At 37.0% G+C, this 24,100-nt stretch overlaps 2 protein-coding genes across 2 annotated transcripts in view; one reads left to right on the top strand and one right to left on the bottom strand.

The window, feature by feature from the left end:
- Positions 1-1,101: 1,101 nt before the first annotated feature.
- lsm4 (LSM4 homolog, U6 small nuclear RNA and mRNA degradation associated) lies at positions 1,102-4,953 on the top strand. Its single transcript, XM_062424104.1, has 5 exons — positions 1,102-1,220; positions 1,844-1,885; positions 2,560-2,658; positions 2,872-3,058; positions 3,979-4,953. The coding sequence occupies exons 1-5, from the start codon at positions 1,218-1,220 to the stop codon at positions 4,113-4,115; spliced, it is 468 nt and encodes a 155-aa protein (XP_062280088.1). The 5' UTR covers positions 1,102-1,217; the 3' UTR covers positions 4,116-4,953.
- Positions 4,954-6,010: 1,057 nt separating this feature from the next.
- LOC133985228 (E3 ubiquitin-protein ligase rnf213-alpha-like) overlaps positions 6,011-24,100 on the bottom strand; it is a 43,341-nt gene continuing 25,251 nt past the window's right edge. Inside the window, 37 exon segments of the mRNA XM_062424824.1 lie at positions 6,011-7,044; positions 7,680-7,858; positions 7,972-8,061; positions 8,290-8,487; positions 8,785-8,862; positions 9,096-9,297; positions 10,516-10,696; positions 10,789-10,866; positions 11,398-11,527; positions 11,815-12,066; positions 12,426-12,519; positions 12,925-13,100; positions 13,428-13,581; positions 14,159-14,262; positions 14,397-14,431; positions 14,764-14,851; positions 15,235-15,477; positions 15,824-15,934; positions 16,459-16,581; positions 16,929-17,039; positions 17,041-17,120; positions 17,220-17,412; positions 18,185-18,299; positions 18,504-18,606; positions 18,913-19,058; positions 19,370-19,549; positions 19,663-19,763; positions 20,014-20,134; positions 20,613-20,785; positions 20,971-21,168; positions 21,718-21,852; positions 21,997-22,135; positions 22,394-22,576; positions 22,844-22,979; positions 23,103-23,294; positions 23,493-23,621; positions 23,874-23,995. Of these exon segments, the coding sequence (XP_062280808.1) occupies positions 6,888-7,044; positions 7,680-7,858; positions 7,972-8,061; positions 8,290-8,487; positions 8,785-8,862; positions 9,096-9,297; positions 10,516-10,696; positions 10,789-10,866; positions 11,398-11,527; positions 11,815-12,066; positions 12,426-12,519; positions 12,925-13,100; positions 13,428-13,581; positions 14,159-14,262; positions 14,397-14,431; positions 14,764-14,851; positions 15,235-15,477; positions 15,824-15,934; positions 16,459-16,581; positions 16,929-17,039; positions 17,041-17,120; positions 17,220-17,412; positions 18,185-18,299; positions 18,504-18,606; positions 18,913-19,058; positions 19,370-19,549; positions 19,663-19,763; positions 20,014-20,134; positions 20,613-20,785; positions 20,971-21,168; positions 21,718-21,852; positions 21,997-22,135; positions 22,394-22,576; positions 22,844-22,979; positions 23,103-23,294; positions 23,493-23,621; positions 23,874-23,995 (5,230 nt within the window). The 3' untranslated portion in view covers positions 6,011-6,887.

Here is a 24,100-nt window from a genome sequence, read left to right as displayed (position 1 = left end):
ATAGATAGATAGATAGATAGATAGATAGATAGATAGATAGATAGATAGATAGATAGATAGATAGATAGATAGATAGATAGATAGATAGATAGATAGATAGATAGATAGATAGATAGATAAATAAATGCATCCAACAACTCCAATCATCAGTTGATTCACTTCTTAGAGCTGCGTTAGAGAGCAGAGTCTGTCATTTAATACACTCCAGTACACCACCATCACCCACTACGACCCCAATAATAAACATAAAGCAGAAATATCACCTCTCTGACAATGTCAACAAAAATGTTTAATGTATTAGCTTCATAGTGGAATAATGTATGGCAGAGCTGTTGTTTTGGATTGTATCACACAGGGGTTTTCTAACAGAGTGCTCGGCGAGTAAACGTTATTGATGAAAACAAACTTGTGATAGAATAAGAAAACATTTAAGCCAAAATTGTTTTATTTTAAGGAGCATATGACTTTATTATTGTTGGATGCAAGATATTTATCATATCATCTTTTTCAACCAAATGACCCACAGTGGCTCACATATGGGATTAAATATGTGTCTGAATAATTGAACAAAATCAGAGAATGAAAAAAAACCCAATTTAAGTGAAAGTAAATAAAAGAAATTGAAACAAACGAACAAACAAACAAACAAACAAACAAACAAACAAACAAAAAGGCCAAACACACAATAAAACTATACAAGAGCGAAACATTTGATGACAATATTTTGTTTTCTTTTACTGATCAGGATTTCTCTTTTGCAATACCTTTATTTTTCAATTAGTTGGCAGGATTAAAAAAGTCATACAACTTGTTGCCCTTTGGACCACAGATGTGACCTCCTAAATTATTTGGCCGATAACGCAGCTCTTTAACAAAGATAAATTCAGATCAGCCAAAGAAAAGTGAAAATATTGTAATATTGAGGTGATTTATTTGGTTGCAATTAATTTTTATTCACATACAATTTATTTTTTATTATTGTTTGATCCTTGATTTAATTATTAAGACACACATTTAACCCCTCACTCCTCTATGCTCCATGTAGTGAGTGTTATAAACGGTAGGGGGCAGCAGCTTATTACATACATGACTCCCCAGCACCGGAAACTCGTCAGAAGTAGAAGAAGAAGAAGAAGAACAGAAGGTGGTAAAATCGTATTATCGGAGGGCCAGGGAAGAAAATAAGACGCTAAATCATACACAGACACACAATCACAATGGTAAGTATTTCACTGTGGTATTTAGATTAAACGTAGATAGTTATTTTTTGGACAAAAGTCGGTTTCCAATAGCGCGCCAGCTACTCTGCTAACCGAGTTAGCAGCACGCTAGCTAAGTTAAGTTAGCTATTGTAGCTAAATTAAACATATTTTACACACAGTGGTTGCTTTTAAAAGCACACAGACATCACATAGAGCTACAGAAAACGTATACATCCATCTGCACGTTTAACTTGCAGCAGGATGGTTAGTTTCTGTCCTGCACAGGCGCAATACGTACACATCACGTTATGCATACGATAAACCTTGAAACCTTGTATGGACTTAAAAATCAGAAATACTAGAACAAATTGCAAATAATTAGGTTGAGTTGGATTTATCGGAATAAAACATTGCTGAGTGAATTGTGGGTGCTTCATTTATGTGCATCAGTAAACCTGGAAACTTAAAAAAGTCATTATTTCCAGGTGTGCAAACCAGACATTTACTAATGATGACACAAAACTGGCTCTAACCGTTCCCATGCTGTAGCTCTAGTCAGTTCAGTTTGTTCAGGTAGATGATGAAGTTTGTAGATGCTAGATGAAACTCTGTGTATGACCATGTTTTCTTTCATTTTGCAGCTTCCCCTCTCACTGCTGAAGACTGCCCAGAACCATCCCATGGTGAGGAGACACTTGAGCTCAGTCTGCGGGCAAAGAGCGGATCTTAGTATAACAACAGAGCAGATGTCTTCAATGCCTTATTGTTCATGGATCTGTTCATTGACTGATGCATAGTTTAGTCTCAAAAAGTAAAAATAATAATTGCGACAGAATTACAAGACGCAAATCCCCAAGTGATGTCTAAGAACTGTTTACATACTCACCAGCAGCCAAAGCTTATGGTGTCAGACAGGCCACCAGTCAAATGCTGGTAAAATATGCAAGTGGCTGCTAGATTTGCTTCACTCACTAGCCAAAAAAAAGAAAAAGCCATGGTAAAAAATTTGAACATTGACTTGCCATTTGGTAGGTGTAAAAAAAAAAAAGAGTTAATTTAGCAATCTGGTAAGAGCTAATGCTGCTGTATCATGTTCAACATGCTGCTGGAGCTGCTTCAGATCTGACAGTTTAATTTTCAGATTAAATTAGGTCAACATATCTGAAAAACTACCTCTAATCTTGATCTTTATGACCTTCTAAAAATCCAAATCTAATCGCCTGAAGCCTGTGTCTGTTTTTTACTGATATTGTAACACACACTCTGTGCAGCCTGTAATTGCCATGCCGTGTTTTGTTGTTTACTCCAAGAGAAAACTAATGTAACTGTATCTTTGTGATGTCTTTTCTCTCCTCAGCTGGTGGAGCTGAAGAATGGAGAGACGTACAACGGTCACCTGGTCAGCTGTGACAACTGGATGAACATCAACCTGAGAGAAGTCATCTGCACCTCGAGGGTAAAGCTGAGCTCTCTTGTCACTTCATTGCCATAGTACTTAATAAATAAACATAATTACTTTTCTGTTAACTGAATACTTGACCACTTCGACAATCATGCTGCAATTGTTTGTTCATGTGTGACTAAACGCACAACTGGACTTCTAATTTTCTTCCTTAATCTTAATAACAAAATGTTAAATGACAGTAAAAGTTTTTTCCCCATCTCACAGGATGGAGATAAGTTCTGGAGGATGCCTGAGTGCTACATCCGAGGAAGCACCATAAAGTACCTGCGAATCCCTGACGAGATCATCGACATGGTGAAGGAGGAGGTGGTGTCGAAGGGTCGTGGGCGTGGAGGCACCCAGCAGAACAAACAGCAGGGCAAAGGAAGAGGAGGAGGAGGAGCCGGCCGAGGTGAGCAGGAACACCTGCTGCTGCTCAGACTGCTACATTTGCATCTTTTGGGTTGATAGGGGGTCTGTTAGTTACTGCTGTCACATCATGAATAGTAGCATTGAAGTTTATGGTTGTTTTCAAGTATTCTGTTCTAATATAAAAGCCTTACACTCTTATTGCTCAGGAGCACAAAAGCTTTTCTTCAAAACACTCTTAAACAACACATCAAAATGTTTTTATCCTATGATTGTCAGGTATAAACCATTAAATGTGTTTTCAATTTGGTTGACGAAAATTTCTGCTCCTTGATTAATCATTAGACTGGTTTTAAAGCGTTTGCACACCTGTCATATCAGTAAAAACACATGCCAATAAGCTTCAGTGAAGATATTTTTAAAATGTTTAATTTCTGAAAGGTTTACATTTCAGAGATGTTTTACCAAAGAGCAGTGATAAACATCTCATTGGTCTGCATCTCCACTCTCTATTGGCGTATGTATTCCTTCTTATTCACACATTTCCTCAGCTTAAATTAAAGATGTTATAAAACTTGTTACTACATGACAAAATCATGTGAAAAACAAATTTTGCCAATTTCATCCTCATGAAAGATGTTTAGAAAATGTTCTCTTGTCAGCTCTGAAGCTTGAAGACTGATCATCTGGGTCAGGAAATAGGTCCAGATTTCTCAACCAGCTTCCTTCTCAGTGTACACACCTTTGTAGGATTCGCCACAAATATCAGCCGCTTCTGTGCCAGTCAAAATTTGAAATGCATCAGACAGAAATTGATATCATACTTTTACTGTCAAGAGTCAAAAATCCTGCTGATAGGAGTCAGTTTTTCTTTAATTAGTAGATGAGATAAGAGGGATAAGTGATTTTACTCTTCACACTTAAAGACCAATAATCTTTAACTTTCTTGTGTTCTCTCTGCAGGTCTCTTTGGCGGTCGTGGCAGAGGAATGACCGGAACTGGTCGGGGCCAGCAGCAACAGCCGCAGCAGCAGCAGCAGCAGCAGCAGCAGCAGGATAAGAAACAAGGCAAACCACAGGGGATGAAGAACCAGCACTGACACTGACGTTGCACCAAAACAACCTGTTATTTAGAGCGATTCCTCCCTTCAGTACATGAAGATAAAACTCTGGTGTTTCCTTCTGCTGTGTTGTGACCACTGCAGAAATCACACTGGGAGAAGTTGAATGAAACTGTGCATTTGCACTGGATTTTGTTTTTTTTTTAGCATTGACCGTCTGTAAGTTGGTATTAACTTTGTTTTTTTTATTATAACCTTTATACCAGTGTATCAGTCAGAGCTGGCAGACCTCCTTCAGTCTCAGTTTGTGAAATGTATCATTAGAACTTTTTGTATGATCACACACATGATATTATTACCCAAACATAGTGCAGTTCATCAGTTGGTACACTGGATTTAGGTTTTTATTTTTGTTTTTTATTTTCGTCGTGGTTGTTTGCTTGTCAACTTGTCCCCTGAAGTGTAGTTTTCACAGTGAAAGAACTACCCAGCCCCAACTTCTGTTGCATGAGTATTTTTTTTTAAACTGAGCTCTTTATTTTTGTGTTGTTTTGTGACGTTTTGTGGTTTGCAGCGCTTTCGTTTGGCTGCTGTGCTGCACGGTCCGATTGCGGCAAGTGGAACCGTAGACCAGCAGCATGGGGACGAAGATTCAGTCCTTGAAATTAAACTTTTGTTAAAGCATTTGTAAGATGATACATAATAATGATGATTAGGATTTCCAGAAAAAAAAGATTCTCATATTCTTACGGCCGACATGGAGGATAAGTCCAACATGTGTCATGTTAGTTGGGTTTCATTTTATTTTTGTAACAAAAGACGATGTTGTAATTTATTTACATGAGAACATGAGAATAAAACAACTTTTGTTAAAGTGGTTTTTCATTTATTTATTTATTTCCTGTCTGAAGATTTAACCACTATTAGTGCTCTTGGTCTTGTGAAATTACAATATTTTGCTGCCACACTGATCAATTGTCTTTGGGTAAATGTATGTTTTAAATTGTGATTTTAAGTCTTAACGTCTGTCCATGATCAGTTGGCTGAAGGTTTTAAGTCCTTAAAATACACCTTTCACACACCCCAGTTCTGCCTTTTTTTAAGCTTTCTGCTGTATAACAAGGACAAAAGATACAAACATGGAAGAATAATTCCAAACCCAACTTCATGTGTTTCACCAAGATGCAGTCAGCCAGTTCTTTGTTGTCAATAACTTAATATCAGGAATAAGATCAAAAGCATCTTTTGTATATCTTTGTATTTATGATTCTCTTTCCAGCATATTCCAGAGATTTTTTTGTTTTTTTACATCAAAATGTTTAATGGCAGTCTGGGATGAATGGTCCAGTACAGACATCATTTTATTCAAGCTTTAAAATGTTCACAGAACTTTACATTTTAAGTTGTTTTCTGTGTTATATCTTTGGTACTTTTGGGGCAATTTAAGCTAAAAATGAAGACTTTTACATACATTTTTGCTTCACTTCTCACAGTGTGTCACGTGACCAGGCACAGGATAAAGTAGAGGTGTCCTTCTCTGTTTTAATTCTCCAAGCGCATTTCATACCTCAAAATGTTGTCACAAGTGCCTCTCTTAAAAATTAAATATAACCAATAAGACTTTTATAGTTTTTAAGATCTAAACCTTAATTTTTAAGATTTAATATCCAAACCTTTATCGATATGTTTCTTAGACAAACACTCATATACTGTATATTATACCCCTTCATTGTCAGCAAGTCCTGCTGCCACTAATATTGTTCAAATCACTGAGCTAGAAGCCTCGTAGACAACTCATTTGTCAACAAAATGTGAATTTGTGCTCCATGTTTCAGAGATCTTTGCTGGTGCTGGTCAAGCCTTCTGAAACTGTATTTTTCTAGTTTGACCTGCAAACAAAAAGCCAAAAACACACTACTGAAGTGAACAAGAAAACCCACATCTTTATTAAAATACAAATTCAAGACATTTTACAGCTAATATCACTTTCTAATGTGTGTCTTGGTGCCATTAAAAAATCACTGATTAAATATTAAGAGTTAACGAAGAAGACATTCAACATTCATCCATCCCCGCAGACACCCATGGGTGCTACCTTTGACCCCAAACATGGCTGACAGACTGAACGAGCAGTTTCTATTGAGGTTTTTACTTGATTGATTGACATCTCATAGTGCAATGGCTTTGATTCAACTTTGAACTTCACAATAATATAAACATTTCAACACAAACCCATCAACTACCTGATTAATACTTTTATTCATTGAGTTTTCCCATCAACTACCTGATTAATACTTTTATTCATTGAGTTTTCCTTTAAGAGTACATTACCTCAATGTGTAAGAAAAAAACAAACATGCAAAATAGTATCAGTATCATAGTATAAGTATCATATTTTTTCTTCACAGATTTCTGTGGTAAATAGGAAAATGTACTTTATCCTGAAAAATGTAAAAACAATCCTGAAACATAAAATCAAACACACTTATGCTGTTCAAAATCATACATCATTTTCATAGTCATTCATCATTTTCTCAAAAATCCTGAGGTTTTTCTATTTATGAGACTCTTCCAGTAATTATTTAAAAACAAATTCCATTATTCTGATGCCAGGCAGTAAATAATCAGCTGGTAAACAAACTGTAATATTAAAGGCAGTGTGCATCATCATAGGCTCGATTGTGCTTTTTAGGAAACTTCACACTATCATCACAGAAAAATGAATAAAAACAAAAATCAAGAAAAAATAAGTAAAACTAAAGTTTGGTTTCAAAAATGAATGATTCAGAAATAATTCTGCTGAACTCAGATTCATCCATTAGTCATCCAGTCCTGTTTGGCAATGACGGCGAATTTCCAGGTTTCCACAATCTGTGAGAGCAACAGATTTTCAGGGAACTTGTCTTCCACGTAAGCAGGGACCTCTACTTCTTTACAGTCCATGTAACCACCCACAGTTCCTTTCACACTGAGAAGAAAGAAATAACACATTTACACACATTTCTTTCTCAGTTCTTTTCAGTGGGGAGGTTCAGGTTGCACCCTACATAGAGTTAACAGTTCACTTTAAAGATGTGTACTGTGACTGTGACTGTGACTGTTTGTTCATCTTTTAAGTGGCTGCATCACCATTCATTAGGCTGCAGTTTCTGACTGTCTTCAGCTCAATAGACACTGTTTAAAAGGTTAATGGCTCAACAATCAGCTTCAGCAGCTTCAGTCTTGTTAATATGATCTTATTCTACACTGTCCAACTGTATGACATACTGTATATATATTTATATCCTGTATCAAGTTATAAAATGTTTACTCTGAGTTAAATATTCAAACCCAAAGCTTCATGTTTTTTATTGCCTACATCATTCTATCAAATTAAAATATTTTCGACATCTTGTGCATAATTTTAGAAGCATTTCCCCGAATGTTCAGCCTGACATATTTTTCGGAAACTTTAGTATCTGCCCTTAACTTTAACAAATGATCTGTGGGCATATCATGAGTTTTTAACGACTGTAAGATTCAGGGATAAATCCCTGAGAGATGAGGTCCAGGTGAGGAACATTTGAATTAAAGAAAGATCCTGAAGCTGTTAAACAGGGTTACCTCCAGGATGGTTTGTAGATGTCAATGGACCGCGGGCGGCCAAGATTTAACAAGATGAACTCATGCATCTCTAGCAGCCATTGGTCCACGTTTCCTCTGGACACAAAGCCTTTCAGCTGGTTCTTGTCCTCCTCTGTCAGCGGCACCTGGTACTCCGCTGGATACCCAGAAAATGGCTCCTTTTTTAAAGAAACATGGAGTGAGGTATTTAATGTGTATGTTGAATTACAATGTATTAAGCTCTTATATGACATTTAACCAGCCCACAATCATCACAAATAGCAATGCTTACCCTCTTGAGACGCAACAGGTTTTCAGACTTCAGGGAGGAGAGGAGTTGCCACAGAGAAATACAGTGTCTGAGAGTGCATCTGCCCAGAGCCTGAAGAAACACAGCAGTGTGGATTAGTGTGGATTCACTTCTCACACCTAAAACAACTGCACTGCAGTTCTCTTGTTTTAGGACTCAGAGTTACATTTACAAATGTATTACTGTCAGTTTACACTGACAGAAAATATCTGTCCTTCAGCTTCATCTCTTAACCGTCCAGCAGGGTTTCACAAACATGAACATTCACACCAGACAAAAAGAGGCTTTATATTCAGTCACCTGCAAGATGTGCTGATCGATGTTGTCGGCCATCCTCAGCATGTCCCGGAGGTATGCGACCAGAGGACCTCTGGGATCACCACCAGTCATGGTGAGGAATCCCAGGAGCAGCTCCACGATCTTGAGCGCCTCACACACCTCGCTGTAGGAGTCCAGCTCTCTGGTCAGTCCAGTTCGGATCAGAGAGGACAGAGCCTCCTGAAGGAGAAACAAAGTGTCAGTGAAGCCTGAAGCCATAATCTACAGAAAGTCAATACAAGATGTGTCAACTGTACGTACATCACTTCACTAAATCACTTCTCAAAACTTTTAACTGTTTTTTATAATAATCATTGTTGTTAAAATCTACTGGATGAGTTAGATATATTACCTTCAAAATTGTCAGGTTTAATAATATAATATATCTAGTCTAGGATCTTAATTTTGTTGTTTATTATGAAAAAATAAACAAATATTTTCAAAGATCTGGGAAGGATTCAGGGTTTAATAATTTACCTGAGGAACTTTTCCTTTAACAGCTTCGAACATTGTTTCATAGTCTCTCTCTTGTATGTTGACCAGAGTTGGAATTCCCTTGAAAAAAGCAGTGAAATTAATCAAGTAAGAATGACAGAAATAAAACTGAGTAGATGGAAAACTGGCAAAATAGTATATTAAGATGTAACAAAATGCTTTGTGAAAGTGTATTACTTTGATGTTAACCAACACAATAAATACCAACTTGGCTTTGCTTTGCACTATGTTTAAAAAAAAAAAAAAATTCAATATAACAGCCCAGTTAATTCAAACCATCCTGGAGGACTCACTGTGCGGTTAATGAGGGGTTTTCCCTGCAGGAAGCGGGTGAGGATCTGCTGCTGGATCCTGGGCAGGTCGTACTGTGATATCGTCTCATGGCCACGCTCTAAGCTGTACTGGCAGTTTGATAAAACCAGAGGAAGCAGGTCCTTCTCCACCTCGTAGCTGATCACATGCTGCTCAGTTAGCTCCGCCAAACTCACCTTGTAGCTGCAGCAGCAGCGTAGGTTGGAGACATCAAAATGAAAACATGAATATTTTTTGTGAGAATAAATTTTACTTCAGTTTTTTGTCAAAAGTTGTTCCAATGTTCAAGTATGTGTATGAGTGCATCTATATGTTTGTGAGTGTGCGTGTACATATATATACATTATTTTATTTCCTTTTTTTTTTTTCTTTCGACCTTGTGAGGGGCGGGTGGGCGGAGTTGTATTGTTGTTAATTGTTAATTGTTCTGTAACCTGAAAAAAGACTATAAATACAGTGCTGAATATTAACTGTAAAATACAATTTACTGATAATTTAATAACTTTAGATTATTTTTAAATTTGTGCCTGGTTTACAGTACGTGACTTTGTGTATACTCGCTCAGTAAGTTCTATTAGATCCTCCAGAATATCCTCTTTAAAATATTGTACCGTTTCATCAGGGCAGTCAATACCCTGTGAAAGCCACAACTCAGTGGAAAGCGCTACCTGATGGCATGATGAGCTGCAGCTTCATCAATTAAATTATTTATTTATTTATTATTTATTTATTTCAAATTAAATTAAAAAGTCTGTTAAAAGCTTCTCAGCTCTGTAACCACTGACTCTACACTGTATGTGATGTGTTATTGTTTGTAGCTTTGTATTTTGTATGTGTGTTTTTTGTACTGTTTGTTATTGTGCTCTTATATGTTTTAATACTGACCTCTGGTACAGTACATCAAATGGTAACATTTTTGTTTAACACTGTACATGGTCCCAATAAACAAATGACTACTACTACATCATGATGCTGCTACTCATACATACATATTTCACTCAACATGTTTAACATGTTCACTACATTTGTTTGAATCTTTGCATGTGCATTTTGGTATTGAAGTGATGCTTTCACCCAATTCATTTTTTAATGCTTCTGTGTTTGTAGTTGTTTGTTTATTGAACACATATTTTTCAGTCAAGTATGAATGTGTAACTGTGTGAATGTGATCAGGGCTTACCTGAAATAGAGAGCATTGCTCTCAGCGAAATAACCCTGAATGAATAAAGCTTTAAAAAATGCACTCCTCCCCTGATCACAAGATCACTGCTGTGTTACAAGACTGTTACCATCACATTTCAGGTTCAACGACAAAGCAGTTTTTGTAATGTGTGTCATTAAACTGAAGAACTCTCTTGTAGTCCCCTTGTTTATGTAGGGTCATATATGTATGTTTTGTACCTGATGTTTTCTCCAGTGTGGCTGTCCACAGCGTTGACCAGCTCATTGTGGAGCGCCACCAAGTAGCTGACCAACCCTGTGGCACACAGGCCTGGACCCTGCCGCCGGGGCAAGAGGTACTGCAGGTCGCTGTTCAGGTCCAAATCCTCACTGCAAAATTCATCTGGGATCTTCATCTCATCTGCAGATTATTAATGTCCATGTGAATACACTCACTGGGAATCTCTCCATTGATAAACTTCTAACAAATAAGAGTTTAAGTGCTTCACTCACAGCTGGTTACAGAGACTCTGAGCAGATTCCATGTTTTCAGGAAGATGGCGATTTGTTTCTCAAACAATGACCCCATTTCTTAAACAAAATAAGTTAAAAAAAATTAACAGTGAGATTTGTTCAGTTGTGTATACATTTATTTTTCTAATATGTATGACAAGAACTGAACTAGAAAGAGTGACAACTCTGTGTGCTGAAAGGTGCATTGCAATGCATTTGAAAGAACCACAAAGACGTTTTAAAATTTAAAATTCATATGAACTGACACATAACTCATTCATTGGTCATTAGAGCCACATGGTCCCACATATGAGATATCGAATTCAAGTTATTGACACCAATGCCCTGTTCTCAGTTTGAGAAAGAGGAGGCTTGTGGGAACATTCTGGTGTATAAAATGTGTGATGAGTGAGAAACAATTTTTTTCTTGCCCTAAAAACCACAACTTCTCACCCTGAAGATGACATCTCAGTAACAAAAAGAAATATCAGACCTTCAAACAGAAGACGAGGACAGCACATTAAGTGAACGTTTTGACATTTGGACATGCCCACCAAAGTGTATATTCATGTAGCTGGGTTTCATTGATCATGGATGTCACAGTTGTACCTTTTTGCTTCTCAATGAATTCTCCGATGGAGCCCACTATCTGGTCAGATGCATTTTGGAACTTTCTCACCAAACGTTTCTGCAGGATTAGGATATCTGGAAGGAACTTGATCTGGCGAAATTCTCTTTCCTGAAAAATAAATGAAATGGTTGTTAAACTAAATTAAAAGATACCTTTTATAAGACAATCTCTTAAAGCATCCAAAAAGCAATGAGTTCATCCTCTAAATGTGCAGTTACTTAAATCCCCTCAGTTTCTGATGTGTATAAGTGGAAACTTTGAACTGATGGTGGCCTGAGCTAAAAGGTCAGGCTGAAATTGAGCCAGTAGTTTTAAAAATCTTATTCTTGACCAAAGTATTGCACAGAGGGGAAAAACTCAGAGATATTCTGTCACATAATCTCACAAAAACTTACCTTCTGCAGGAACTTCCAGAGCAAAGGCATCTCCTCCTTTTGGTCACTATGCTCCACAATGTGTGTGAGGCTGAGCAATGAGAGCCTCTCTCTGCAGCTCCACACTGCTGAGCTGTGGACCTGAGAGCCCTGCGGCAGCGACGTCAGGAAGGTACAATCATCACTGAAAGTCGTCCTCATGATGAAGTTGGAAGAAACACGGGAGTCAGCCCTGATGCTGCCCTGTGCTTCTTGCAGGAACTGGTCAAGATCCTGGACACAAAATATTGATAGCAGTGGAGTTTACAGTAGAAATCAGATATTTATATTTCTATATTTTTAGATATATATAGTTTTAAAAAAAACATACAAATATCTGCATATAATAAATATGCAATACAAATGATAATATTAACAGAATATACCGTGAAGCAATTATGACAAATTTAACATCATAAATGGATAATAATATGATTACACATTACTCTTACTGACACTGATGGCTGTGTAGATGGCTATACAATATACGTATGAGTCATAACGTATGCATTGTCTATACATGAAGATTTCATACGCATAAAAGGGATAAATGACATTATGTAAAAAGGTACTGAAAAGTTGAAAGTTGTTACCTTCAACTGGGGCGTCATAATTTCTGCAGCCACAGTCGTCTCCCAGGTGTTTCTGGATGCTTTTGTTGTCAGGTGAGGATCAGCTATAAAAGTCAAATGGAAAGTATTTAGTAAAATACACAACATAGTTATATTCTATAGCCTTTAAAAACAATAAGAACAAAATTTGGTAAACAATATCCATATTTCTCAATGAGTTTTTGTTTCCCCAATGACCCACGTAAGAAAATATATATGTATTGACAGAACAGGTTGGTTAAAGGAGATAGAAAAACTAAAAGCTGCTTAATAATCGATGACAAAACATCAAACGCACTGTTTATTTTAAACTGTGGGGGAGATCATCTGTTCTTGCTTTTCTTTTTGAAGTAAGTTTCCACTCATTTTTCCCACCACTGACCATATGTGGCACTTTTATCTAATTTAATTTGGACAAATATTGTCACTCCTCTGTATGTACACAAATTAGATGAGGTAATTTGCAACTTCAATGGGCTTACAGTGATTGGTCTGTACTGGCTTCAGCAGTGATCTGAGCACCAAGTTGACGGTTGTAACAGTGTCGTCGGCTCCTCTACCCAGCGCCTGGGACAGCTGATCCAGATCCTTTATTATGTGTAGGGTGAGAAAAGAACAAACGTCCTCTACAGGTGGCTGGATGATCTGTTGCACAACCTAAAAGGACAGAGAAAGCCAGTAAATGTCACAATCAAATCCAAGAAAAAAAAGGTACTAGTGGATCAGTTTTCAAACACACACAAACTACCTCAGCCCATGTGACCAAACGTTGACTGAATGGCTTCCTATAAGATGATCCAGGACTGTAAGTAATATTGTTGCACTTCTTGTTGCTCAAAACTAAAATTTAGCCTATAGGATCAACAAAGTCATGGCTAGCCCTGACCCCTCCCCTAATAATGCTAATTAAAGTAAATGTTGATTGGATACTTCATTTTCACAAGGTGAATGTCTCATTTTGGAGGCAACTCTTCATCTTCTCACCTGTGATTTCTCTGAGGCCCCCAGCAGCATGGCCAGATGTGTAACCAGCCTGACCAGAGTGAAGGGAGTCAAAGACATGTTTTTGGTGTCCAGGGTGTCTGGGTTGTCTCTTCGCTCAGGGTCTCCCAGGATGTGTCCAGGCCTTGTGCGATCACTAAAACAAATTATTTTATAGTTTTTTGGAGTTGTTATCTACATGTAATTGTACATGATGAACAACTGCATTCAACATTGATTGATAAAAGAAAGTCACAAATGATCATCCTAATGTTTGCTGGTAGAAACTCAAATGATTACAAAGAATTTAATTCTGTTCTAACATGACACTGAAAATGTTTCAATAGTTACCATAAACTAGATATTTATCTACTTAAACATCATAAATATACAAATACTGAAACAATTTTGCACTTTGCTATTGGGTGGACATTAATCTTCCCTTAAATACATCACCAAAACAGAATTTAAAAAAAATCTACAATAAATGTAAAGATTTTGCCAATATCTTAACAAATATACAACATATGTAAAACTGTTATTTTTTCCCATCGACAAAATAATTATAATTAAAAAATGTTTACAATCCAGTATCATATCCCAGCTAAAATCTAATTGTAACATTATGTACAATATGGACAATTATGTACAAAACTTACTTTAAAAATGTTTTGCTGTCACAATAATGAGAAAGTTCAGTGCACGACTATAGTTAGCCTATTAATAATACTCACTGGTGCAGCTGAATTGGTCTGAAGTTAGGCACGGGTGCATGATGCTCCCCTCCGACCTCATGGCCACACTCCAGACATCTGCCTTTCTGCATGGGCAGGCCACACTGCAGTGGGACATGGCAGATCACATCAGTTAACCCAAAATACAAATTATTATCTACTGTAGGTTTTTGCAGTACCACTGAATTTCTGTAATCACTGTGCAAATAAATGAACTGGACATGCAAATATAACTTACCTCATCAACAAAGCATGGGTGATTATTTGGACACACTGTGAAAAACAATCAACTAATTAAAATAGGCTTAAATAAACCAAATTACTATGAACACAAAGTAAACAAGTAAATAAACTAAGAATTAGTAGGTGTCAAAATATTTAGTATTGAGTAGATTTATGTGAGCATTTTATATGAAAATACAGACCAAAAGCAATACAAATTATCCAAAGACAAATCTGACATTTCAAATAAAATCCACAGAAGAGATAGAATGGAAAAACGAAAACTTACTACCACTTATAACTCAAGTAAACCAAGATGCAAATAAGTAAAGCCGCACAAAAAACTTGAAGCTGTGGTTTCTACATGAATGAGTAATACTTACCATACCAAGTGAGCTGCCCATAGTCTTGTTGTATGACTGCTTGAGCAATAGCTAACATGTCATCAGGCATTGTGGGTAAAAAAGCCCTCTGTTGGGTTAAATAAAATGAGAATGAAAATTATTGAAACTATAAGTAATTTGATAAGCTTTTTTTACTCTTTACGAGTATGCAGTAATTGATATAAAGCAATGGATGAACAGACTTTTCAAGATGTTTTCTGCCTTATAGCAAAAAGTATCTACAATATGTATGTGAGCGATTACTGTTAAATATGAACAAAGTTACATTTTTTCGTTCACTTTTTGGTACTGAGGTCTGTTTTGGAGTAATAAATACCCATTCTCTGAAGTTTGAAAAGACTCCTAAAATTAGATCATGTGATTCAACCTAAAACTGTTGTAAAAATACAGAGATCAGCTGACACTAGAAAAGTTTAAATAGTCTTGAGAGGCAGATGTGAGACTTTTTACCTGCATATTTTCAGGTGACAGACCAAGTTGCTGGAGTGGCGTCAGCAGGGGGTAAGTCTCAGTGAGCAGCACAGCTGCCAGGTGGACAGTCAGCTCTATGACAGCATTTTGTACAATAGTACAATCAGGGTGGATGGCCAGGCCTCCCAACCTGTTGTGAACCAAGGCTGAGGCAAAGTCTCTCACTTTTCTGTGATGCAGATACGTTGAGCCCTGGATGAGGTCTCTAAATGATTGGCATCGCTATGTGAAAGATATAAGAAGAGACAGATACAGAGACAATAAGCAAAACTTTTTTGCACCATTGTCATAGCATATGATAACAATATATCAGCTTTAGTCTGCTATTCAACAGCACTACCCAGTCTACTGCTAGCTTTATATTTCCCAGGAAGAAAAATCCAAATAATATATAATAATAATCACATTTTTGAATTCTGAATGAAGTCCAAAATGTATGCCCTGTTTTCCTTAATGAGATCAGCATCTGTTCAACTCATGGCTGTGATCTATATTCTCCTGAAGAGACGTGATGTACAGTAATATATCATTCAGTTTCCACAGAGCTGTATTTAATCATTGTTCATACCTCAGGGGTGGGATGAAGACCTGTATTTTCGGATCTGTACAGAGTTGTAACCTCGCGGAAAAGTGCCAGGAGGATGAACATTGTCCGATTCCTTGGTGGTGCAGTGCATTTCTAAATCAACCAAAAGCAGACAAACATTAAGAGGTGAGGAGCTACTCCCCCATTTCTCTCCGTCACTTTTACTTTCCCACATTGTCAAAATCCCTTCATTCTCAATTCTGACGTCACCATATCTAACCAATAACCTTTCTGCCCGTGTTCCTCAAACGTGTCAGTCTGCAGACCATGATGATGATGAAATATCACTACAATTCAGTCATTTTGTCTTTTAGACCCACTATTGCACAATCCACTGTCCTCCCTCCTATTTTCATATGGATTTATACACTTATGAAGATTCTTAACAAAGTGTTCTCTCTTTTTTGATATAAGGTAATGAAAGGGATTCCAGGTATTTAAGAGACCATAATAATATATTTGCAAGTCCATATAAATTATAGATTATATTATATGTATATTATATTATATCCCTTCTGTCAAAACCCTGTAAGATTTACAAGAATTGGTCAAAGATATATTAGTGCATCAAACATTATTTGTAGCAGTAAAGATTGGGGTAAATGAACTTTAAATACCTCACAGACTTCTTCTATTTGTTCAACATTTCCATCCACTACTGCTTTGGCAACAGCATCCCTCACCGCCTTGTATTCATCTCCATACACAAGATACTGGTCCATCTGGCCTCCATCTTCATTCTGTGAACACAATTTTCCCACTTTAGAAAGCAGAAACGCTTTGTAATGTATTCAAACATACAGTATGTTGGACATATTTATATGGATACCAAATATGCATCCAATATATATTTTTTAATTAAATATTCTGGTGGCTCCCTGGTCCCAGAATAGTGTAATAACTGGGATCAATTTCCTGCCATGTTTGTTTCCATGTTTTAGTAAATGAGGATCTGCAAACTATCAAGTGATAGTGTGTTGCTGGTGGTTTGCATCATTGGCTGCATCTTGTGATAACTGTGACATGTTAATTGTTTTTTTCATTTATACATTTTTGGTAGCAGATATGTCAATGAAAGGTGGGGTACCTGTTGATGGACCTCTGCAGGGAAAAGCCAGCCGAACTTTTCCTGTTTCACCAGCGTCTGGACGAGCTCGACACCCTGACATTCACTTAGCTTGCGGATCAGGTAAACGCGGGTACCAGTCATTCCCACTCTCTTCACAGAGCTTCATCACCATGTTCATGAAATCTTCTGCTCCGTCTGGGACGTCGTTTTCTGCAACAGTAGCAACATGTAATCCAACTGACATTAGCTCTGAAGCTCTGTGATGGACAGACTTTTGTTTTCATTGTTAGAAGTGGAGTTATTTCTCACCAGACAGACTATCATTGATGAGCTGGGCAGCCATGGTGAGGGAAAGACGTAATCGTGCAATGTGCTGCAGATGTTCAATCGAAACTGTTGCTGGAACAGAAGCGACTTCAGCCAAAAAGAAGTGTAGGAACTGTGTTTCATCATTGTAAAGTGGCCTCAACACTTCCTGGGGCAGTTTCTCCCACATGGAGTCCTACAAGAAAAGGGGTTAAGGGGGATCAGTCAACTGTCACTTCAGCTGTATCTATCCATCTATCTATAGATATATAGATACACATATATATAAGCTGCACTCGCAAGACTGTTGTCTCCCTCTCCTGGCAATGAGAGTAATTACAATTATTGAATCCACCATACTCCATCGCTACTGTTGAAGCTGAGAAAAGGTAAATGAATTGTTTGCAACGAAATGACCTGTCATGTTTCACAGAATTTGATCCATTTGGTCCAATAACATTTGGAAAATTTAGAGAAGCAGCACAATCATTCATCTTGCCAGTGTCAATGTCAAACCTGATACCAGATTAAAATCTCCATTATACTGTGAAATACAGAGAGATTTGTCTAGTGGTGATAGGCTTAATTAGCATTGTGTGAACTAATTTGGCAAGGGCTTGAATTTAACAGATGTTCATTTGTTTGCAAAAATTCTGCATTGCAATACAGGCTCACGTTACTTTATTTGTAACCGTTGGCATCCATCTTGACACACATTTCACTAACAACAGCCATGATAAGAGTGTTCAAGGCTCCAAAAATGAGGACTTAAAAAAATAGAAAACAAAGTAAAATGCAGTTAAAAATAAGTAAATGAAAAAATAAGCTTGTATAGCATCTGTGCAATGTTGCTACATCTTGCTCATCTGGGTGATGGTTGCTGGGACAAAGCTATTGTTATACCACTTTGCTCTACACTGTGGGCCTATAAACCTCCCGAAAACCAGTACTGTCATATGCTTGTTTACCTCTAAGCAGTTGATGTACAAGGCGTAAAGCTCTGCTTTGTCCTCCTCATCCACGAATTTGCTGTCTTCAACAGATGACAAATGCTGCTGCAAATATTCCTTGACTTCATTAAAGCTGAAAAACAGTTACATTTATCATATGTTTAGTACAACACAGATGAGCTTGTAACAAAAAAGGACAATTAGATAGCACAAGTTTGCAAGTCGTCCTGTTCGGTTTACAAGTAAAGATCAACTCAGAACAGACACGGATTATATTACTCTAGAAACATTCAAATACTGAATTTTAACATGCCAGTGACACATTTAGTTTACCAACCTGAACTTCAGCAACAGCTTGAGGATCACAGATCGCACGACTGGGTTTTTATCTGGAGACTCGTCAAAAGGTGACAGATCTTTGGTGTGAATCTGTTCATGTTCTGGTATAAAAGATGATTCAGATCAAATATTAGTAACAACAAAAATAGAGACTAAAAATAATTTAAACTCATTAAAACTTTCTTAACAAACGGATTATTAAAGAGTATTTTGCATTATATAAACAGAAGGATAACAATTAAAATTGTATAAAAAGCAACTTATATGCATTCAAAAAATGTATAAAAAGCCAAATTATAAAATCCGTCATGCAGTTTCAGACAACTCAAGGTTCATTATAAAGGAAGCAAAAGAAAAGACAGAAGAAGTAATGAAATTTGAACAGATGTCTTCCTGATAAATGTTACCTGTCTCAACCATCAGGTAGGACAACAGGTTGGTGATGACACCGCTAGTTGGTGGACTGTTGTCTTTGAAGCACACACTGGAGAGAAGATCAATGAAGAAACCATCGCAATGTTGCCTGAATTCTGCGTTTCTCTTGATAAGGGCCCTGTAGAGTCGCAAAAAACAAATGCAGCATTATGAATTAATAAACAGTGTTTCAGTGTTTCCTTAGTTTTTCAGGGTTTTTTTTATAGATATTTTATTATCAGTGTCCCTTTTTCTTTTCTTATCTGCACAGTTATAACATATTTACATTTTTCCACATAATTGTCAGTCTTTTTAATCCATTGGACAAACACAATAACCTTAACACCTTCATGCATAGATATGGGCTTTTTTGCTCTGTCAAATTTCCTTTGATAGTGCAATTTAGTACAATAAACATACAGAATGGTATAATAAACATAAACAACTCACCTGATATCTTCAGACTCGTGTGGCTGAAAGTCGTTTGGTAATTCTTGCCTGCAAAAGGGACATGAGGTTTGTCCTGCATCAAGGCTTTCCCTGATGCATGTTAAGCAGTAGATGTGATGGCATGGCAGCTCCACAGGATCCTGAGGCTCTCTCAAGCACACCCCACAGTAAGGTCCAAACCTTAATGAAAATGTGACCATTGTTAGTCAAATTTACTTAAGTACAGCTAAGGAACATTCATCTCTAAAGAACAAGAATCTGAACTCTCAAAATTATTTATTAAAAGGCCTTACCTGAAAATCTGATCACTTGCCTCCTGCTTGCTGGACTTCAATACATCAATCACAGCTTTAAAAGCCTTAATTGATTTTACATCTGAATTTCCCATCAGAACCTTAAAAATAGGTAAAAAACATAAGACATATAAATATAACAATAACCATAATGGACACTTTTCTTTCTTTTTTTTTTAGCTGGCTGACGTAAAATATATCATGCTATGGTGGAAAAATGTGACGTGTTTTCCAACATTTGCATTTTTCTTATTAATAAATAACAGCAAATAGACCATCAAGAGTTACCAAAAGTTCCACATTGCTTATGTTAGTTTTTTGAAGAACATATATGGTCATTAAAATGCTCACCTTGCTCAAGGTTTTGAAGTGATTCAGGACCAGTGCTCTGAGTTGCCTCTCTTCATTATGGAAACCCAGCAGCATGTGTTCCACAAACAATGAGAGGATGTAAATTCGCCTCCAGCCATTACTACAAAATATTACAGAATATCATAACACTTAGTTTGCCATGGAAAAGTACATATTCACCCCAAAACAGTCATTTATCTGTGCATGGTTTTCCCCAGAAAATTTGAATTGCATAGGTGGTGAACACTACATGACAGTTAAACAATTATTTCGCTCATTAAATACTGGGCCTTAGCAGTGTGAAAAAGGACCACTGCTCATTTTCCCTGAAGCTTAATAAGTCTAACATTATGTTTTATAAAAATGTAATAGTTTCTTTTGACTTAAGCAGAAGCTCACTATATTTCAGGTGTGATGGGCTGCCTACACCATAAAATGCTGCTTGAAAAAGTTCCTTTATAGCTTAAGTCAACAAGCATACAAAAGATTGGTAGGGGTAGTTCACAGTAGCTACCGTCCAGTAGCTAATATACTGTGTCTTTTGACTAGGAGTTAGGGATGGAATATTTCACTGCCATTCCTGTGCATCAGCATCTTACCGAACATTTTGGAGTTCTTTGTATCGTAACTGCAATTGTTGGGCGCAAATCCACCCCAAAGAGGCTTGCAGTCTCTTCACCTTCTTCAGCCACTGCTGGCAGAGAGCATCCGTATCTAAAGCAGGACATTCTAGGCTTTCAACACATGCCATTGCTGCGTAGACATCCAAAACCTGCAGGACAGTAGAACAGTTTGGGAAGGATTCAGCATTATTGCAAAATTTGAAAATGGGAATAATCCAATCCAAAGCTATTAAAATATGACAGAATTGCTGGGTATTGGTTTCTTTTACAAAAATCATTTACATAAATTCCTCTCTGGTCTGTGATGATTGCTGAAATTCAGAAATGTGTTTACCATCTCTGGACAGTGTTTTATTTTTCTTCGCAAAGGAGAAACTATTTCAGGCTGAAGAGAAATCATCCGCGAGAGGTTCTGGAGACGACTTTGGTAGAGATGGTAGGCGATGTGGATGTGAGGAAGAGAGAGCTCATCTTCATCTCTTTTTCGTCTCCGTACCTCATCAACACAGCTGGCCAGGGCCTGTCTCAAAAGCTGAGGAGTAAATGCACAAATTGATTATGCAGTATTTGCTTCATGCTAGAGCAACAATACCAAGCAACACATTTTTAAATAATAGTTTTACTGAAGTTCTTAAAACATTTTTAGTAGACCGCTTTATAGAGCAGTGTTAGCATGAGTTTAGTTCAATTTCCTCTTATTGCTAGCCATGTGTAACATCACACCACAACTGTGATGACAACACTAATGCCTTAAGCTGTTTGGAACTGAATTATAAGTGTACTCACTGAGTGAGCAGTGTATAATACAAGATCCTTCTGTTTCTGATGATTTCTGTTAAATATTATGTGGACTATAATACTTGGCACAATGGTCACTATATCTACTGTACAGGTAGAAAGATTTAGAAAATTATCACTGCACAAAACTGCAAGAAAAAAATCAGCTTTTGCTGACACTGTGTCAAAAAATTATTGAGTCAAATCTGCTCAATATTGCGGCAGCGGGATGTTGAATTAAATTGCTGTATTTGAGTGTACTGGAGTAGGCTAAAGTATGAAGCATTTTATTTATGTTTATCACCTGTAATTCTTCATCGGATGCCACTTTCATTGTCATGCAGACAAAATCCTGCAGGTACCTTTCGAAAAATTCTTTCTTCATTTTTTCATTCACTTTTTCTGCCATGTAACTGCCGAGTGGAGTGTTAAAGAACAGCTCATGGAAGTGACCATGCAAATGACCTGCAAGGAAGAGTTGAAATGCCACTATTGTATTGAAACGTAGATTGCTCAGTTACAATGCTAATACTTAAAATATACAGCACAATTCCAGGCCAGAGGGCATTCATATATGTTATGCAGTATGATAGTTACTTTCATGTCTGGATGTTTGCATCATGAGTCCATCCAAGAAGTCTTTGATCCACCAGCTGAATGGCATGACGCAGCGCATGGTGCTTCCACCTGTGATATGACTTTGTACCATCAAGACTGTGGAGCTGTAAGAGAGGCAGGAGGCAAATATTATTAATATTATGAATTTGATTTTGCAAGAAAGAGGAATCACATAATTATTTATTTCAAAAGTATATAGTATATAGTCAAAAAACAAAACATTCTGAATCAGTGGCTGAAAATACAGGTTTGTGACATAGTAAAATAACAACATCAGAGGCTGTCTGGAATTTTCAGACAAAAGATGTAAATGGGTTAACCATTTGAGCTAAATAGATAACATACAACCAAGAGGTACTCACTTTTCCACTCTCACATAAGGTACATTGAGCATCTCTTTGCTAGCAAATATCTCAAGCCATAGGTTTCTGAGGTCTTCCCCACTATCCAGCAGAAGGTCCAAATTGCAATCTCGGTCAATGACTGAGACCAAGTTGGCTAGAAGTGGAGTGACAACTGCTTGGATTTTCCTCCACAATGTGTGCCTGTGAGAAATATTCATATGAACTCATTAAAAGCAAAAAAATAAAATAAAAAATTACACCTAATTGTATAGCATGTCAGCTGAAACCAAATCTGTGGACTCTCAGTAATATACAGTGAAAATGTGTGCAATAGTATATTAACACCACAGAAAAACATATTTTAATGACTAATAAATAACAAACAAAATTATGTGCATATGGCAAAATAAAGGGTCATATAGACTGGTAAGATCATGGATAAGTAAGATAAGTAAAGAAGAGACCTACATGAATGTTCCCCCTTCTTGAAGAGCATTGACATTAGATGCCTCCCTTAAAACCCAGTTCTTTGGATTGGGGATTTTGGCCTCATACTCCTCAAGCAGTGAGTGGAGACGCTTCCTCACAATGTTCACAAACACACCTTAAAAAGAAAATGAAAATTATTACAATAACTTCATGTTCTAAGTTGCATTTTCACTGCACTCAGAGTAGATGTATATAACAATGGCCTGATATCAAAAGATGATCTAACCTTGTGTCTCACTTTCATCCAGAAGTGTGAGCAGGTTTTCAACTCTCTTAGTACTGAGTTCTCCACTGTCTGTTGCATCCCTGAGCATGCCCACTGCACTCTGAACACAACTCCTGAGCAGGTCTCCCAAAACCTGAAAAAAAAAAAATCATAATTCAATTATGGAAAAATGTCCCACAAGTGAATCTCCTATGTGGTCTGAACCATGCGGCCCCAAGAATAAACAAGATCTTGCTGTTCTTCCAGGTTTATGAATATGGGTTGTAAATTACACTTACAGTGGAGTGGTCATTTTGTGTCACACCGTAGTGGTCTTCTGTCTCCATGGCTTGAAGAACAGGAGATTAGATGTGAAATTTACAAATTAACTTGAAATATATAATAATCCTTAGAAAAAGTAAGATGTTGAAGAATTACCCTCAGGTGGATCTTCAAAAAGATCACTTATGCGTAGATTTTTCAAGTAATGGACATCAGACACAAATTCTTTTGATCTTCTGAGATCGTCAATGTGAACAGAACTCCAAGGACCTAAAAAAAGGGTCAGATAAATTTGGAAGTTTTAACTATTTTTTTCAATTGTCTGCTCCTTTTGTTTTTTTATCTAAACTCGTTGTTACTCTTGATTTGGAAATGCATTGCATTTTATGTAAATGCACTGCATTTTGTAAATGATGGATCCTCAAACTTATTATTGTCAGTGCGCTAATTGAATTCATTGTGACAGAATCGCTGACACAAAATTGACTATTTTGTTACACCAAGTGTTAAAGCAAGACTAACCGCCTTGAAAGCCAACGTAGGAGGTCCCGCCCTCAATTCGAGGAAGTTTGGTGACAAAGTACACAAATGTCTTTGTGTTGTCAGTAGTATCCCACTTGTTTATTTCATTGATGCATGAGTACCTGAAAAATTCAAACATTAGGCATAAGTAAATGAAAAAAGTAAACAAATGTGTGCAGTTGCAATTTGCAATGTGTGAGAAAGATATACAACAAACTACTTAAGTA

Source organism: Scomber scombrus, chromosome 8 (assembly GCF_963691925.1).
Source record: "Scomber scombrus chromosome 8, fScoSco1.1, whole genome shotgun sequence".
In the NCBI taxonomy this organism is placed as follows: domain Eukaryota; kingdom Metazoa; phylum Chordata; class Actinopteri; order Scombriformes; family Scombridae; genus Scomber; species Scomber scombrus.
Note: the sequence above shows the minus strand (reverse complement) of the source record. Positions and strands in the feature narration are given on the sequence as shown.